The sequence below is a fragment of the Falco naumanni genome, chromosome Z, assembly GCF_017639655.2.
Source record: "Falco naumanni isolate bFalNau1 chromosome Z, bFalNau1.pat, whole genome shotgun sequence".
Taxonomy (NCBI): Eukaryota; Metazoa; Chordata; class Aves; order Falconiformes; family Falconidae; genus Falco; species Falco naumanni.
The window spans coordinates 31,914,824-31,934,192 of record NC_054080.1 but is presented as its reverse complement, the minus strand read 5'-3'; the positions used below and the strand labels follow the sequence as shown (position 1 = coordinate 31,934,192).

General features: G+C 37.6%; 1 protein-coding gene across 4 annotated transcripts in view; it reads left to right on the top strand.

The window, feature by feature from the left end:
- PIGG (phosphatidylinositol glycan anchor biosynthesis class G) overlaps positions 1–19,369 on the top strand; it is a 98,833-nt gene that overhangs the window by 6,276 nt on the left and 73,188 nt on the right. For 3 of the 4 annotated variants that reach the window (XM_040579424.1, XM_040579425.1, XM_040579426.1), the window contains exons 3-8: positions 161–370; positions 1,919–2,107; positions 3,596–3,734; positions 6,148–6,360; positions 14,882–15,099; positions 17,864–18,145. In XM_040579424.1, the coding sequence (XP_040435358.1) occupies positions 161–370; positions 1,919–2,107; positions 3,596–3,734; positions 6,148–6,360; positions 14,882–15,099; positions 17,864–18,145 (1,251 nt within the window). Of the gene's footprint in view, positions 1–160; positions 371–1,918; positions 2,108–3,595; positions 3,735–6,147; positions 6,361–14,881; positions 15,100–17,494; positions 17,572–17,863; positions 18,146–19,369 lie in introns of those variants that run through there. The other variant, XR_005825544.1, reaches the window with a different exon arrangement.

Sequence of the window (19,369 nt, the reverse complement as noted above, 5' to 3'; positions counted from 1 at the left end):
ATGGCAGCTCACGTGTTCTTTTCCTTTATTATGTTTCTTTATTGAAAGTGTAATTTTTCTGCTGTTTCATTACTTCCTCTTACACTAATACTGTCTTCTGACTACTGGAAACTTCTTTGTTTCTGTTAATATGTCTCTTTTCTTTTCTTGCTTTATGTAGGCTTTGATGACGGGTAGCATACCTGGCTTCATCGATGTTATTGTGAACCTCAATTCTCCAGCCTTGTTGGATGACAATCTGATATGGCAGGCAAAAACAACTGGAAAAAGAATAATTTTTTATGGTGATGATACTTGGGTTAAATTGTTTCCAAAGCATTTTGTGGAACATGATGGAACAACATCCTTTTTTGTGTCAGACTTTACAGAGGTGAGAGGCTTTGTGTAATCTGAAGTTAAATAATCTGAGTTATTTACACACAAACACATTGTGGCAACTTCTAAGAACAAATGAGTAAAAGTATTCTTGTTCTGATACATGAACCTGCTAATTAAACAGAAATTGGATTTATATGTGTTTTTAGTATTGACAATGTGGAAGCTAAGCATTTCCATCCTCATGCATACGCTGTAGGAAGTGTTTGGATGATACAGTAACAAGCAGTGTGTTATTGTGTGGGTTTTCTAAACATACAATATTCTCAAAAGACTTGTGGTAGTAAGTTAGACAACTTGCTTTGTTTAAAACTTCCACTATCCATGTTTCCAGTTTGCTATTTATGTAAGTGTGTGCCATCTTTAAAAGGGCCATGAATATATAATCTTGGCCTCTTAGAGGCATACATTCTATAGTATCGAATTGCTTTTGTAGTTGCAGTATGAGTAGTGTTTCGGTATGTTATCAAAGAGGAAGCATAAAAAGTAAATTACTTAAATTGTGAAAATTCTTATTGTAGGCACACTAAAAAAGTAAATGGTTTGGCAATTTTAATTCATATTTTGAACTTTTATTGTTTGTAAAACCTCAGGCCATTGACCTGCTGCTACCGTTGTGGTTTATTTTCATGTTTAAGGAAGTTAGGTCTAACATGTGAATTGGAAGATACTTTTAATTGGTTACTTTAATAAGACTTGCAGAAGCTTCAACATGGAGTGGAAAAGTGCAAACATGCTGCTGGGGCTGCAATTATGTGGCTCTCAAGCTCCTTATGAGCCTTTGTGTTTTCTGAATATAGTCCATTAAGTGGAAAGCTTCTTATAGTTTTTTTAGGTAGTTATTATCTGGAGTCAACAATGCAGCATTACATGTGAAATTTTGTAAGGATTTTTTGTATCTTGGAAGAAATATATGCAACTAAAAATAGGTTGTGAACTTAAGCAGGAGAAAATGTGAGTTAGGCCCCAAATAGCACTTTTTGAATAATTTTTCTTTCTTGCTATGTCATCAGTTCTTTTTCTTACAGCAAGTACAATCTTTTTGTGTTTGCACAGTAGCAAAAAACTGAGTTGAAAGAGCAGTGGTGGTTTTTTTTCCTCTGTGCTTCCAAGCACCAAAGAGAGGCTTTTCCCTGTACCTATTTCTTGTGAAGTGATAAATCAGGAGTGTGAAAGTGACTGAAAATTGCTCGAAACATTTTTTAAAAGTGTCTGTGGAAGCGTGGCAACCCATTTTCTCTGTTTGTGTGTAATCTGATGCCTCATAACCAGGAAAGAGTGAAATGAGGTGAAGAATCTGTTTCGTAAGACAGGTTTTTTGACTGCCTGGCATTGAACTACTCAATCTGAGTTTCAGGTGGGGTTTTTTTTCTGTTGTGGGTTGTGTTTTTTTTTTTTTTTTTAGCTTCTTGTTGATATTGTGAGTGACTGCAATTCTCATCAGCTTCTTCAGAATTTTCATGAGTAGCGTGATCTAATTTTTCTATGTTTGTTACAAGAGGGAAATAATTTTTATCTTTTAACCATTTTCCTTATTTCTGAGGTTGATGATAATGTTACCAGGCATTTGGATAGAGTGTTAAAGAGAGAAGACTGGGATCTCCTAATACTACATTACCTGGGGTTGGACCATATTGGACATATGACTGGGCCAAACAGCCCATTAGTGGGACCAAAACTTCGTGAAATGGATAACATACTGAAGAAGATTCATATTTCTCTTCTTTCAAAGGTAATATAGCTCCTTCTTGGATCTATGTCTGTTAGTTGTAGACCAATACTTTAAAATGCTTGCTTGTTTGTGGGTGATATCTTGTTTACTCCTAGACCAAAGCAGATACTCTGTTCTTTTCCTTCCAAGCCATTCCCCAGTTAACAGTATTGTGTACCATTTTTAAGGATTTACCAGCTGACCTTAATAACATCTGTTAAGTCTCTTCTGAACAGCTGTGGAAAATAACTCCCCCTTGGTGTGCAGGAAGAGGAGAGGATTGCATGCCAAAATTCTCTTAAGAATTAAAATGGTGGTTGGTGTACTTTTTATTAATGAAATTCAGCAGAAGGAATAATGAACATGTATAGCCAATGGCTCTAATTTCTACAATTGTGGAGGCATACTTAATTCTTAGATATCAAAAAGATTCAAATGGAAATGATGGTTGTAGAAAGCAGTTTTTCTTACTAAATCCCAATCTGTTTTTAGATTTGGAAATGTAGGTTGTCACTGATCTAAATAGTCTGGACGTTGAAATATAAAGTCCTATATTCCAAGTGACCTGAAGCTTTTTTCTTGTGTGTTTTTGGCAACTGCAGTTCAGAATAGCTACCTATGAAATTTAAATAGTATTTTTAGATCAATACATTTTTTAAATGAAAACAGAGGTTAAATCCTGCTTGTGGAAGTTATAATCTCATTAACAATGCAGTGGTTTTGCCACAACTCTTTTTTTGCTTTTGCCAACTATATACAAGCCACTATCTCAGTTTTAGAATACAGAAATAAAAAAAAAAAAAACTTTTGGATACAACAGGTACTGGTAATAACTAGAGATGGCAAAAAGCTGCTTTGTTATGTAATGACAATACTTATTCTCTGCCATCTCTGATTTGTTAGCTCAGAATTGTTGGACAGGCCTCACTTATGCTTGTTTCTCTTTCTTCAGAAAAATAAACGTCATTTGACATCAGTCATGTTAGATTTCTACCCCAAAAGCGCTTGAGAGACTAGAAACTATTAGAAATAGGATCATATTTTAATATTAAATGTTTATTATATTAATATTTACAATACTCATAAATTAGCATTTATATTGTATTAATAATTAAGTGAAGCTGAAGAAGTGGAGAGGGATTACTTCTCTTTTAATTCTGCTGCTGCTGGATTCCTGATTTTCTTCCCATAGTATGATGAGCTTTATTTAATCCTTCAGTCAGTTTCTTGTGACTCTGTAAATGACGTGGTTTTTTTTAAAGCATTTTTATGTTTTTTGTAACATTGAAAAGTATGTTAAGTACTTAATGTGTGCCTTAACTGTTAAACATTACTGCATAACGCTAGTTGCAGACTTCTCTTGTAATCTGCCCCATGTGTTGTGAGCCGATTTAAAAAATGGAGTTTACTCTGAGAAATATTCAAGTGTGAAAATGATAATGATATTGAAGCATTATGTATATGCATTTTGTTTGTACAGTAACTTAAATTTATTTCTGTGACTTGCAGGAAGAAGCTTCTCTGCCTAATTTGCTAGTTGTTTGTGGGGATCACGGGATGTCTGAAACAGGTAGTCATGGTGGTTCTTCAGAAGGAGAAGTGCACACACCACTGCTGTTTATCAGCTCTGCTTTTGAAAAGAGAAGTGGTAAGGGTCAAAGAAGCTTGACTTTGTAGAATACATTACCATCTCTAATTTATATTAGCTCTGGAATTTTTCCTGAAAAGTACTTTGGTTTGTTCTGCAGATATCTGGCAAGGCCCATTCTTGTGTGTGACCTAAAACTCTGGTTTTAGCCAGAGTTCGTATTTGTGTTATGGTGAATCCATGACTTAAGCTTTGTAACCACTGGGAAAACTGGGTATTTCTCAGATGATAACATTTTGCAGCCCTGTCCTCCTTGAGTGTTGAGAGCTAATGAGATATGTTGTCAGGATCCTGGGATACTGGTAAATGAATAGGATTAGAAGTAAAATCCTATTTGAAATGAGTTTTAAGTTTTGTCTTTCTTGGCCAGAATATTACCCTGGCCTCTGTTCTTCCCTGTAAGACAGCCAGGATAGAGGAACAAATTACAGTTTCTCATGCTGAGAGTAACGGGAAAGAGGAAGAATTTCTCTTGTGAAAGGGTGAGAGATGACAACAGTGAAAATAGGACTGTTGATTGCTAAGTGTTAAGGGAAGAATATAGAGCATGAGTGTATTTACTGTGTTGGCCAGGCAGTTAATTTTAAGTCAGTGATGTGAGTTTATCTGTTTCTGAAACTCGTTTTCTGCTTGTGTAGTAGAAGTTAAGGTAAGAGGCAAGAAGGGAGTGGTGTGGTAGAGATGTTTAGTCTAGTTTGTAGAGTCTTGCTTAAATAACTCCTTGACTGACCAAATTGGTGAAATGTAGTTGTTCCAAGAGTATTTTCTTCAAAATAATACTTCCCTCTGCCTTTCATTCTGCCTCTTGCTCATTTCCATCTGATTTCCTTGCTTTTAAAGCCTGTTTGCAGAACCTTGCCTTATTTATCTTGCTGGAGGTTCCTGCAGCACAGTGGAAGTACATTTATCTGTCTCATTTATAAAGCTCTTATACAGCTGCAATAGAAAGCATTGCTTGAGGAGTGATTGAACTCTTCAGATATAAAAACAAAACAAAGTCAAGAGCTGACCAAAGCTCTCTGGTAAGTTTTTGCTTTATAGATTTCACCTCTATGTGTTGACAACCAGGCTACATGAATGTAGATTCTGTAAATGCAATCTGCTGTTCGTTAGGGTTAGTTTCTGTTTGGTTTAAACTGAAGATGCAGTTTTTACAGTATGTGCACCTGTCTTTTGGGATCCAGTTTGTGATTTCTAATGATGCCCATGTAAATATCCAGCAGCTTGCTTCTTATTGCTGCGGTAATCAGAATTCTAGTGACTGGTCCTTATGGTCCTACTGTAAACAAAATGTACTGTGGTTAATTTGGTAGACCTCAAAATAGTAATTCTGTGGGCTTTTGCATTTAGTATGCTGTCAGAGTATTGCTTGTGTAGCCTTTTTACAGAGATGTGTCACACATGATTGGCTAAATGCATTTTGTAGTTTGTGGTTTTTTAACCAGTTAAGAACTTTCCTTTAAAGATGAGATCTGAAAACTGCTGACATATAGGCACTCATGCAAAGAGGCTTTAGGGGATTATAGATGGCATTCTGTACAAGTATGGGATTAATCAGAGCTAGATGAGAAATGAGAGAAGTTCTAATGCTCTTAAAGGGAGCCTTGAGAGTAATGAAGACTGTATAGAATTGTGTACTTAAAACACTCAATGCCTGGAGTTACAAAGAAAAGGAAGTAAAAGTGTAATAGAAAAACACTGTTATGTAACTAGCAGAGCACACAAAGAGACAATTGCCAAGACAATCTTAAACAAAAGGTTACTTATGTTAGTGAAAAAATCCACGCATGTGGGATTCCATTCCCTCATTCTGTGGGATTGAAGGCTAATCCTGATGACTGCAGTAAGGTAATGGGATCCTGCACAGAACCCTTTAAAAATCACTGGGTTTTCCTGCATGGAGCCATGAATTTTAGCCTCAGGATTCTTTACCTGACCTCTAATTCTGTTTGCCTAGCAACCTGATATTAATTAAATCTTGAGCTGTTGTCATTATATCAAAAAGCATCTAGAATGCTGTCAGCATTATTTTAGATTCTCTGTCTTAGTTTATGCATTAAATTAGGCTACTGTAGTGCTTACTGTTCTTTCTAATGTAAAAGTTATCAAACCCTCTTAGGATATAGGCTGCAACTTGATATTAAGGTGATCTGGACCATCTCTTTTCTTACTTGTATAACATTCTGAGAATGGAATAAATTTTGGTTTTACAACAGCAGAGGACAGCAGCTGAAAAAGATTGCTCAGGGCTGTAAATCACTTGAAATAGATGATCTAACACCAAAAAAATTTTGAACCTAACAACATGCCTGCTGTCTTTGGAGAAATAGAATGGGCCTGTTATTGGAATACTTTTTTCCCCTCTTTTTTTTTCTTTTTTTTTTTTTTTTTTTTTTTTTTTTTTTTCTTCTAGGTCCTCTAACCCCGCCTGGACTTGTGCAACAAACTGATTTAGCTAGCACGTTGGCAGTAGGTCTTGGTCTACCAATTTCAAGAAACAGTGTTGGGAACCTTATATTGCCAGTTGTGGGAGGCAAGACAATGAGAGAACAACTGCGTTTTGTGCACTTGAATGGGTTCCAGCTTAGCAGACTGCTGCAAGAGAATACACCTGCATATGAAAAAGGTAAATCAGCTACAAAAAAAAAAAGAGTTATGTATACAAAAGGAGATTGTTTATAACACTGTTTGGGCATTTAGGTTCAACAGTATAGCATGGCATGCAGATTAGCTATTCAGTTAAAAGCAGTGTTCAGAGAAATGATACTGCATTCAGTCTTTACTGTAACATGCTCCGGTGCTGCCTCTAAATTCTTTTTAATGACCACTACTGCACCTAGTGGTCAAAAGAGGAGAAATAGTGATGAAAGAGGAAGATTAAGGTAGAATTGCTAGTCTCAGTGGTTTCATATCTGCCATTTGTGAGTTATTCTACATAGGGCACTGATTTTGAGATATTTACAGGAATAGCATAATGGAGTGAATTTTCTAGGATAAATAAGATGCTTGAAGTAAAACTGGGAAATAATTAAGGGTGAGTTATCTTTTTATTTCATTCTTATGTATGAATCTACTTGGAGAGAGAACCTGGAGAACTGCAAAGCTGCTTATTAAAAATACACTTGTGCATAGATATGTGTGTGTATTTGGAGGAAGGAATAAAAAACAGGTGGAAAACATGAACCAAACCTAGCAAAATGTAGTATTTCATTAGGAACCATGATAAAACTGCAATATAGGTAAGCAAGTTAATATGACAATTATGTGAAAAAAAATAGTCAGAGAATGAAGGAGAGCATTTTACCATGGACTTTAAAAGGTGCTGTCTTAAACTGTGAAGCTTGAAGTCCTTGTCACTTGATTTGTAATCTGTTGAATCGTTACAATAACTGGATGAGAATGCAGAGCTGTGTTACAGCTATGAATAATTAAAGGAGCTAAGGTAAAGTTTAGCAAGATGATCGTTGTAGTTCAAGAATTAATTATCTTTCAACATCATGGCTTGTAATCATAATTAAATCCTGTCTAGGAGGCCTGCCAAAAGAGGTGCCGCTTATGGTAGCAATGTATCAATAGCAGTATCCATGCTCCACCTATCCTGACATTTTTTTTCTACACACATTTGTATCAAGTGAGGAAACTTGCCCTGTTGGTGGTTACAGGATATGGCTGTGTTACTGAAAATTCCAGCACAGAGCTCCGTCTGACAGTATTTCTGCAAATACTGGCAAAACAGACTGAAGTTTCTACCAGCTTCTGGTTTACACCTTCACTTTCATTTTATTTTTGTCCAAAACCAGCTTAATTTCAACTTGTAGCTTTCATCTGAGAAATGAAATGTGAAAAATTTTTATGCTACTTGCTCGTGACGGCAAACTGCTATTAGAGTCGCTACTGTACTGGAAAGGGGTTGAGGGGCAAAACGTCTGTGATGAGCTTCTCTCCTTTCAGTAATGGAAAGTCTCAGTAACATGTAACTAGATACAAGTCATGGTAGCTTTTTCTGCAGAGTCTTAAGGTGAAGTGTCTCTGTTGCTGTGAACTTCTTAGAGGGTCTTGTTTTCCATAGAGTATCGTAGAAGTGCAAGGATGTAGCTTAACATTTTGGTTAGGACAATTAAGATTGGCAGGGAAAAGAGAAGTGCTGTTTGTTTAGTGTTGTTTGATTGATGTGGATACTTCGGGCCCTAGAAATACTAAAGAAAATGTCACACAGTGACTATAATGTTGCATAGTTTAAAAGCATGCATGAATGGCCCTTTATTTTGGGTGGCTTCTAAGTGAAAATGAATGCCATCCCACCTATTGCACTATAGGAAAGGGATTATCTTGCAAAGAAGTCATTACATTCAGTAGTCAGATTCATCTTCAAGAAGGGATGCCTGTTTTATGAAAGGGTAAAAAGGAGGACCCTGGGAGCTACTGACCTCTCACTACAGCCTCACCTCTGTGTCTGGCAAGATCATGGAACAGATCCTTCTGGAAGACATGTCAAAACACATGGAAGACAGGGAGGTGGCTGGAGATAGCTAACATTGCTTCACCAAGGGCAAATTGTGCCTGACTAATCGCCTTCTATGATGGATTAACTGCATCAGTGGACAAGAGAAGAGCAACAGATGTCATTTACCTAGACTTCTGTAAGGCCTTTGATATGTCCTCCCCCAACATTCTTGCTGTTGTATTATAGAGATACAGGTTTGACAAATGAACTCAGATAAATAAGAAATTGGCTGGATGGTAGCGTCCAAAGAGTTATAGTCAGTGGCTCAATGTCCAAGTGGAAACCAGTAACAAGTGGTGATCTAGTGAAAGCTGTCCCTGCCCATGGCAGCAGGGGTGGACTAGATGATTGTTAAAGGCACCTTCCCTTCCTGAACTATTCTGTGATTCCATGATTGCAAGTTTGGAAGGTAAGGAGGGAGAGTTGTCCTTTACGTGAGAGAACAGTGGCAGCGCCTGGAGCTCTGCCTGGGGGTGGATGATGAAACAGTTGAGAACTTCAGGGTTTAGTGGACAGACCTGCATGGGCAATATTGTTATGGGTGTCTGCTACAGACAATCTGATTGGAAGAATTAGTAGGTCTTCAGACAATTTGAGGAAGCCCCATGTGCACCATACATGGCACTGATACGATGCTTCAGCCATTCTGTTGCAGTTCAGGCTAAATAACTGAACAGTGAGGTGGACTGAAAAGTGGCTCGTCTGCTGGGCTCATATGGTTGTGATCAGCAGGATAAAGTCTTCCTGGAGGCCGTCAACAGTGATCAACCCCAGGGCTTGACACAGACTAATACTGTTTTAACATCTCCATCAATGACCTGGACAATGGGGCACAGTGCCCCCTCGGCAAGTCTGCACACAACACAAATCTGGGAGGAGTGGCTGATCCAGTAGGTGGGTCTGCTGCCATCCAGAGGCACCTCAACAGGCTGGAGGAATGGGATGACAGGAACCTTTTTAGATTCAGCAAATGGAAATGCTGAATACTACACCTGGGAAGAAATAATCCCATGCACCAGTGCAGATTGGGTGCTGACTGGCTGGAGAGCACTTGGTGGAGAAGGACAAGGCCTTCTTGGGGCTATCAAGTTGAACATCAGCCAGTAGTGCACCCTTGTGGAAGGAAGGCTCACAGCGTCCAAGGCTGCGTTAGGACAGTTATCAGCAGGTCAGTCCTTCCTCTTACCTCATCTGTGGTGAGACCACATCTGGGATCCTGGGTCCAATTCTGGGCTCCCCAGTAAAAGAAAGGCATGGGTATAATGTAGTGAGTGCAGTGAATGACCATTAAGTGAGGAAGAGATTGGAATGTCTGTTATACGGGATTCTTCACTGAGAGTTCTAGGACTGTTCAGCCTGGACAGCAAAAACGCAGCAGGGATCTTATCAGTGTAGGTAATATGTGATGGGACAGAATAAAGAAAATTGAACCAGGGTCCCCTTGGTGGTGCCTAGTGAATAGACAGGAGGCAGTGGGCAGAAAATGATATACAGGGTTTTTTTTTTAAATGAAGTAAAACTTTTTTTATGTAAGTGTTGTCAAGCACTGCAATGAGTTGCCCAGAGAGGCTGTGGAGTCTCCATACCTGGACACATTCAAGACCTGACTGGACACAGTTCTGAGCAATCTGTGTAGCTCACCCCGCTCTGAACCTTTGTTTTTCATTTGTGGACCGTCTGGGCATTCATCAGAGTTGTGCTGGCAAGTCTTCGGGCCGTACCATTTCTGAATTCCACAGAAAATGTGTGCTGCCAGGTTTTTTGAGGGAAAGAAACCCCCAGAAGATAACCCAATTAGATAACCCCAAATCTCACTCACATTTGCTGCTGCAGATTCAAGCTTTTCAATGCAGATTCTCAGCTAGTGACAACTGGTGGATGATAACATTTCAGTTGAATGCTAAGACAAACCCCTATGACTGGACTTCAATTTAAAGTGAAGGATACTTGCAGGGATAGCCTAAGTCTTGATGCTTTTTTTTTCAATTATTATTTTCAACTCTTCCACTCAAAACCAGTAGGTTCTTCTGAAGGGGAAAACGTGGAATTCCTGTGGAGAGTATTTGCAGCACAGAGGTAGGGCACCAGGCATTAGTAGCTTGAATATAGTGGTTAAGTCACAATAAGAAAAGATTCATGCATTTTAAATTATAACATAATGCATACATTCATTTTTGGTGCAATGTTTGTTTCCTTTTTAATATGAAAAGGTGAAGTCAATTGAGATGAATCACAGTCAGATGGGAAGGCAGAATGACCTTTACATGCTGTTAACGTGAAGCAGCTATGGAGTTCCCTAGATTCAGCAACTCCAAAGTTAAGAACAAACCAGAACAGTACACAAAAATACCTTCCCCTTCAAGTGTGGCTTAAGTTTATCTGTTAATAAAGAGCAGATTGGAGGCAGCTTGGTAATGTTTTTTTCTCTTGCCACTTCCCCTCCCCACAATGTTTGTTCATACAAACATGCATTTTCAAACCAAGAGGTGGCAGAGCATTTCATGGGGCTCAGGTTTTGTTTTATTGAGGTTCAAAGGAATTTTCATAGTTAAACCTGTCTTGAGGTAAATTCAATTTTAAATGAGAATATTGGAATAAAAGGCTTGATTATTTTGAGAATGACTTTTTGAAACATACTAATAAATGCTAACATGAGACATTAGGTTTTTGGGTTTTTTGATAGAGACAGAAACATGCAACTGAAAAAAAAAAGTCTGGAAAAGGAGAATAGAAAGAGCTGGCAAAAATGAAGCTGAAAAGTACCTAGGCAAAGCATCTAGGAACACACTTTGGGTTTCTCAGCAAGTTCATACCTTAGTGTAAGGTAGGCAGCTGTAGTTATCTAGCAATGCTTCCCTTATGTTCTGAACTTCTGAACATGCATCTGAATGATGGACTAGTAGTGTTTCTTTGAAAGACATTTCACAGTGGAATGAGGAGTCACACTTGAGGGCAAGCTGGATATTGTTACTAAAATGAGTGTCCACTTTTCAGCTGGGGACTAATCCTGAACTTGTATTAGATGCATCTGTTGATTGAAGTAATTTGATTGTTACCAGGAGTTTTATACATTGAAACTGGAGAAGTCACTTCTACATTATCTGTTCTTTTCTCACATTTATAATTTCTTTTTAAAATGATTGCTGCCTGTGACTGGAACTAAGTGAAATTGTTATCGAGCAGATGCTTGGGAAGCATAGCCATTTGCTTGTGATAACGTTAGAGGGAGGCTGAAGCAGAAATTGCTCATGCAATACTACTCAAGTAAACCATTGCTAGTGCTTTGGGAAACCTGTAACTCTGTAAGCTTGCTTTGGATTTTGCCTCAAGTTTAACTTATAAGTATCCCATGCAGGAGTGACTTGAAAAGGTTACTCTCCAGTTACCAAAATGCTTCTCCAACAACCCAGAGTCTATGATCCTTCTCGTTTTATGCTTATTGCATACAAACGTGCCATTGAACTTGTATCTTTGGGTTCTCAAAGGAAATAACTGCAGTCCTTTATTTCTTTCTTCAGGATCTTTAACTCATTCACTTAATATGTATCAAAGATACAAACCTGGGTTTGACTAAAACATTTTTCATAACATTGACAGGATGGATTTGGTGGGCAGTAGCATGGAAGGAGGTAGATGACGATGAAATAAAAATGCTAAAAAGAGTGAAGAGGGAGACTGGGCAAAAAGCATGAAAAGGGAGCAGAACAGGAGTGGAAGATGCGGAGAGAATTTATTTAGCTTTCAAAATATATCTTGAACTCATTTCAATGTTCTGTTTAATGAAATAGCGTCATGTCAAATCTCAGTTTGATTAAAGCTCATTTTAGACAATCCTTTCTGGATTTCCTCAAAAGTATGAATATTTAACTTTTATTTCAAATATACTGGAAGAAGAATTTTTTAGGGAATTCACTGTTCAAAGAACTACAGTAGGGAAATGGGAAGTCTCCATGCCCACTGGTATACAAGTGTCTTCTGCTGACTGAATTGTACTTTCTAGCAGATACCTGCAAGCCTCCTGCACAGCAGGATCAACATGCTTTGGAGTCTGTTAGAAGCCTTGGTAGACCAGACTGGACATTCTGAGTGAAATGTTACTTTCTAAGATTCTCACTCTGAATTCAGCCTATAGTAGATCACAAAGTGTCTTGTAGTGATAAGGGGCTTACAAATGGTAAGCACAACTCTTTCGTAAGTGTACAAGAATTTTGAATAGAAATAATTTATTCCTCTACATTCACCTGAAATAAAATTAAAAATGTTTCTGGATTTAATAATGTACTTTTGCTAAAAAAGGCTTAACAAAGAACATGGTACGTTTTTTCCAGGTCTGATATACTGTTATCTACTAGGAGTAAAAATCAGCTGTGACTTAAGTCTTTGTGACACTGAATTTACTTCAGTTATTGCTTTATTCCTTGTTGTCTGAAAGTGTACAGCAAATGTTTTCCTCTACTCTTAACTAAGGATTGCAAGATGGGAAGATAACGATAGGCTCCTTATATAAAAATTTCCAAATTGGCTGTTTTGCCCTTAAGTTGTGCCCTTTCAAGTGAAATCATAGGGAAATAGTAAGGATTATTAATGTGAAGTGAAACTAAGCATTTATTTTTTCCAAAAAATACAGATATATGTGAATGTTCACACATAACATAACAATACAGATTTCTGAAATTTATGCTCTTGGTTTTCTTGTGTTTTTGACTGAATTTATGCTATGATTGCGTACTATGCTTGGTGACTAGTATTTTAAGTATATGGCATGTTGGAGTATGGGGTGATGCACCTATAAAGGGTGAAGACATGTCTTAAGTGCTTTCAGGAACACCACCATTTTCCACTTTTACAGTAAAACACAGAAACTGACCTAATTGTTCTATTTTAAATAAACCCTCTTGAAATCAAACTTATAGGAAATGAATAGAATGCAGGTGCATGTAGGACCCATGATAATAATTTTGGCAGAAATTCTTTATGTTTTTTTTACCTTTGTGATTGTAGTGAGTGTTCACATTTTTTTCCATGTGTGAACAAAATTATGCTCTTCTGTTTTCACCTTCAGAATGTGTTTATTGACACTGCTGAATATATCTTTGGGAAGAAAAAAGGCTATCAAGACTCAGCTTTTGTGCTGCAGCTTTTTGTGTAAATGTTTTGTAATGAGAAAATTGATGATGAAAATCAATGGTATTTGACAGGAGAATAAAATAGTAGACTACTTCCGTATGTTCTTTGAATTGATTTGAACTGTTGTCTCTCCACACCTACCCTTTGGCATGTATGAACCAGAACAGGTGGTGTAGAGTAAGGATTCTGTGGAATAACTAGTTAGGGGAAATACATGTAGGAGAAAAGCTACTGCCACTGTACTAAAAGGACTTCTGTAATGTAGGATTTGGTTGTTTGCTTTTTTAGTCTGTCTCCTGTTGTCCTCAAGCTTTTAAAATAAATTTAGAGAGAATAGAATAATACAGATGTATTTCTAGAGAGAGAAAGGAAAGAAACTGTAATATCTCTGTACCTATATTAAAAAGGATGCTCGTATTAAAACCCGAACCTGCACAGTTCAGTTATTGATTTAAAATTACTTCCTTCAGGGACATAGTGTAATGCTAGTCTTGCCCTCATCCCTAATTCTGAAAGCAGACCACAGTCTTCATACGTGTTGTCAGTGTTCACCTGCAGTCCTGTTTGCACATAGATTTATTTATCAGAAGACTAAATCGGAACTACATTTATACAAGAAAATATTACCTACATAAAGAAAACAAATATGTGTCCTGGAGGTTGGGTTTTTTTCTGGGTTTTTCTTGATTTATTGTTCAGTCTTGGTTTATTTTTTATTTTTCTTCAGGTCAGGATGTTTTTTAGATGTAGATAGGCCATCGTGAAATCAACTTCTGTCACAAAGAGGCTTGCTTCCATACGTTGGTCGCAGCATCAGATTTTCTCGGTTTTTAATCTGGCTAGGCTGTGGGCCTTCCTTATTATAGCACAGTTACCAAGTTTCACCACTGAGGATTGCTTTGCACCAGCTTCATAGTCCAAATGTCTGAAGCCAGACTCTGTGCTTCAGCTGTTGACTTTTCTAGTGCTCCTTCAAAATCTTGCATTCTGTGTGTTGGACTTCACATTGCCAACTGACTCTTGCTAGCTCTGCAGTGAAATGGAGGTCCCTAATGTGGTGTGTGTGTCCCCTTTGGTGTTTCCTCCAGGGATCAGCTATTTGATCATTTCCCCCTCAGCTTGTACAGTATGGCCTGGACAATGAGTGGCTCCAGTGTAAAACAGGACTTTTTTTCAGGATTTAAAGCATTTAGATAGTTTTTTCCTGGAAACCTTTAGTAAGAGTAAATGGATGCTTTATTACATTTGTTACCATTAGAGGTCTTAACATTTTATCTGGTTAGGGATTAGTTGTTTTTATTCTGAGTAACTGGCTCATTGTGGTCTTGCTGCAGGAAGGTAATGTAACTTTCTAGGTATGAAAAAAGTGTCAACCCCCATAGCATTTTTTTGTTAATACTGTACAGGAAGATATAAAGACATGATCACATCTGTAATTAATCCTTCTTGTTCATGGATCCTCTCATCTCTGGTGTGTTTTTTTTTTTTTTTTTTTTTTTTTTCTTCCCCTCCTTAGATCCTGGATATGAACATTTTAAGATAGCAGAAAAGTCCCACAGTAATTGGATCAAGCTGTATTTAGAGGGGAATAATTCAGAAATACTCTTAAATCTTGGCAAAAAGGTCCTGAAGCAATACTTGGAGGCTCTGAAGACTCTGAGTTCTTCACTAAGCAAACAAGTGGCACAATATGACATGTATTCGATGATGGTGGGGACTGTGATCATTATGGAGGTATGAAAGTATGTCTTTCTGTGGCAAAGCTAAGTGCACAAACATGAAAGTTTCTGGGTTTTGACTACTTAGCGTAAACTCTTACTGGTCTTCAGAATTACTGAGTATGAACTTTTAGAGTTGGCTGACTTTCTGCTTGGGTGAGGTTAATATCCTTTTTAAAGTATAGCTTGGCCTTATGGTTCAAAGAGCTTTTGATATACACTACTTACATTTTTGTGTAACTAGTTACAATAAATTTGCAGACGTGCTGCAGCTTGAATTAGTCCCATATTAATTAGCCTTCTACTTTTTGAGTAGCCTTAATGCATTTAAGAAACCTCAGAAATCTGGCAAGTGAGTTCCTACCTGTTCCTTTTTGTCTAACAGTGAACCTCGCTGCTCAGAACAGGCAATACCTTGTGTGGGCAATTTTCACAATTCCAAGAATTGTTCTTTGTACTGATAGTTGTAGAGCCCTGAAATAAATATCTGCTGTAAGGTGCAGGGTTGCCACTTCGTATCTCCTGTAGGAATAAGGATAAGATATCCCATGTCTGGAATTTTAAGTGGCTCTCTGCAACTGGTATTTTGGGCAATTCTCAAAATGCTGGAAGTATCCTTTGTGGTAATGCTTTGAGATGCTGAATGGATACTATGCCTGTATACTGAACTTTTATTTACAGAAGCTTGCACTGACCTTTTAGATGACACAAGTGTCAACTTTTTCAAGGATAGGCATTGTTCCCTAGGATGGAAATACATACTAGAAGCTTAATTTAGTCTTGCATGTGTGTGGTGCTGTACAGGACTGTGTAATTACTGTAGCACTGGCCCTGTTCAGTGCCTGGAATGAATGAGTACATGATCATCTGTTCAGTATTTGAGTCTCCTTTGTCCTGGCAGGGCTGTATGCCTCATGTTGTGTGCACTGTTCTCTGTGTAAACTACATCTGAAATGGCTTTCTGGTGGATGGCTCAGTGGGGTTTATCACTCTGCTAACCTCTTCACAGGAGTTAGTTCAACAGTACCCATGGTAGATGAGATGGTAGGTTCTGTTCCTGCTCTACAGATGGCAAATCTGGAGGTGGACAAAGCTCAGCACAAAGTTGAAGTCCTTCTGGTTTTTTGTTTTTTTTTCTTTTTTCTTTTTTTCTTTTGTTTTGGGAACCTACGCATTCAAGCTCTTGACAGTTACTTTGGACCTGAAACCTGATTTCTTTTGCTTTTTTCCCCTGGAATGCAGTTGCAGGTGTTCACACTTTTTACAAAACAAATCTTAGGTATTTTACTCAATGTGCCTTCATCAAAAGAAAACATGCACCTACTAAACATGAAAATTTAGATTGAGAAGAGCTTGCTCAGCTGCACCGTAAAACTTGGTGCAAAACTACTGGGAATTTATTTTTTTTCCTTCAGTGCAGTACTCAAACTGCCTTGCTTTCCAAAAATCTTTTTGTCTTGATTTGTGTTTTTCATGCTCACAGAGTAAAGAAGAATAGGGAATCTCACAGCTGACTTCAAACTACACTGTGCTATAAATGCCATTTATCCTGTATTTCAGATGAGGAGAATACATCTGGGACATGAATTGATAACAGTGCATTTACTCAAAAGAGCTAAATTTAGATTTTTAGTTAACGACAATGAAATAATTTTCCTAGCATGAGTGCTGTCTGTGTTTTAATTGTAAGTGCTGTGTTAAAAGATAAGATCTAAGCCAGTTTGTTACTGTGTAACCTCATATTTTCATAACCAAGTGAACTGTGTGAAGTTGAGTATGAAAAAGGAAGACTGTTGCAATGCATTGAATTTGTTTTGGTCTACTGTACTATACCTCACTGTATTTGGGGGGGGTGGGGGCAGGGGGAGAAGTCTTTACAAGTGACAGTGAAAGATTACAGGTTGGCAGTCGTCTGATGTAGTTGTTTTTATCCTGATTCGTTTTTATCTTTGCCTAGTACAAGCTGATTGAGCTCAGTGTAGGCCTAGCTCCATCTGTGCCACTTGCAAAGCATTTTAGCATGTGGCTGAATTTTCCCTTTACTTGTAAACGTTTATACATGGGTAGCAGAAATTATTAATGGTATTATTCATCTCCACTGCTACAGTTACCAGAGAAGAAACTTGGAATTCTGCCTGATCTGTGTGCAGGTTAGACCAAAGTGAAAGTAAAACCAATAAATCAAGTTAAGATAAGGAGAGGTACAAAAAAACCCACTGGGATAACTCATAAGCTTGAAATGCAGCATACAGTTTTGTGATAGCATGAGAACTTCCCCTGATCTGGGAAGCTATTTAACTCAGCAGGTTCTCTGTGTATGTTTGTTGTGAGATAAATTGCCCAGGACAGAATGTATATGTAACTCTAGGCATCCACAGGTGACAAATAATGGGTCAAATTTGTTTGCTTAGGAACTATTTTGATACTGGGAGACAAAGATACTACTTTTGCAGGGAGTGAAGATCATGCATGTCATCAGTTACCACAGGTGAGGAGGCACATGATAAATTTATTAAACTCTGGTAACTTGTGTGTCCAAGCCCTTAATAAATTAAACCACCATCTTTGATTCTCCTATTCATATGGTAATATCTTATGGGGGACAAAAATCCAATGTAGTTCTTCCTTCACAGGTTATTTTTGTAATAAAGTATGTATACCAGACAGAGTGACATGGACGACAATGCTATGTTGTGTTTTGGTTTTTTTTTCTGTGAGTTCTCACTGTATGCTTTGGCTAACTCCATTTCTTTAAGTATTAATTTTCTGGTTTTTTCCAGGTTCTGCTGCTGCTTTTGCTCAGCATTCCAAAAGCTCTGAGCAGCCGGGCAGAATTTGAAGTGCCTCTCTCCCCTCCACTGTTCTCTCTGCTGTTTTACTTGATGTGTCTGATGCTGTGTGCGGTTCATGTCATTGTATGCACATCAGCAGAAAGTTTATGCTATTTCTGCAGTATGTCCTGGTTAACAGCAGTTGGAGTGATGATGCTGATTTCTGCACTCATGTGTGGTATTTTATCTGCCATTGCAAAGATCTTTGAGAATTCCAGACTTCCACTGAAGGTGAGAGCATGCATTAATTATGGTTCGAAATGTTTTGCTCTTTATGGCATACTTTCAGATAAAGTTTCATAAAATTCTTCTATGTGTAGACTTAAATTGTTATTTACAATGTAATTTTAATAATTTAAAATTGGAATTGAATTGTGTATTTACTGTGGTATGCCTATTGCTGTAATGATCATAGAAGTGATTATTTTCACATTACTTTTAAGAAAGGTTCTGGTGTAAATTATTTTGCAATCCTTTTTATGAGATCAGAAACATTTACACTGTGTACAAACTTTATGCTGTTACACAGTGGAGTTTCACAATTGCAATTAAAGCAAGAGGTATGATATTTTGCAGCACGTACCAGTGACAGTCAGTCCTTTCTCAAATACCACAGACATTAATGCTTTAAGGTATTTAAGGTATGCCAGTACCCTTTCTTATACTGGTATTCTTAATGCTTTTTTGAATATAGTTTTGAAACTGTAGCAGAGGGAGCAAAATTAATCTGTCTATTCTACTTTTTTTAAGTTTGAGTTTAAGAAATTGAGTTTGTTACAGTCCTTGGAATGCTCAGAAATGTTCTCATTTGTGCAAGTAGTTACTTGCTATAAAGTCCTTGATGAGTTCTATTGTTGCATTGAATAGAATTCAGGGAATTCCAAGGAAATAGTATTTGCAATGTCTTACTCTTCTTCTGCTGTGAAACTTAGTATGCCAAGAGCTGTCAGTCACACCTTAAAATCAGCTTCTGGCCATTTTTTCTGAGGCTCATTAGTTGTATCTTTCTCTCTGAAATTCAGTGGCTTCAGTGCTCGTGTTGCACCATTGAACAAAGCACTCTCTGTGCAGCACAATCCTTTGTCAGTCTGGGTTTCTTTGAAGTATGTTTGTGGTTTTAGTACCATTTTTTATTGTGTGACAATGTGGGGCAAGTGTATTGCTTTAATTGTAGGATGACATATTCCTTCAAGCTAAAAAGCAAGTTTTCTGACTTAGAGAAGTGTTTAATAACTGCTATATCTCATATAATTCAGAAAATTCACTACTCCTGAGTGGTGGAGATTAATATTTCACTGTGCAGTGATTTGCTGTAATTCCTGAACTTAGTTGTAAATTTAAATTCACATAAGTAAGACTGCTAATTTTTATGGTTCAAACTATATCAGTTTATAATGTTCCTGTAATTTCTGAATTTGTGTTTCTTGGAAATGCAGCTTCTCTGAGAGAAGCCTT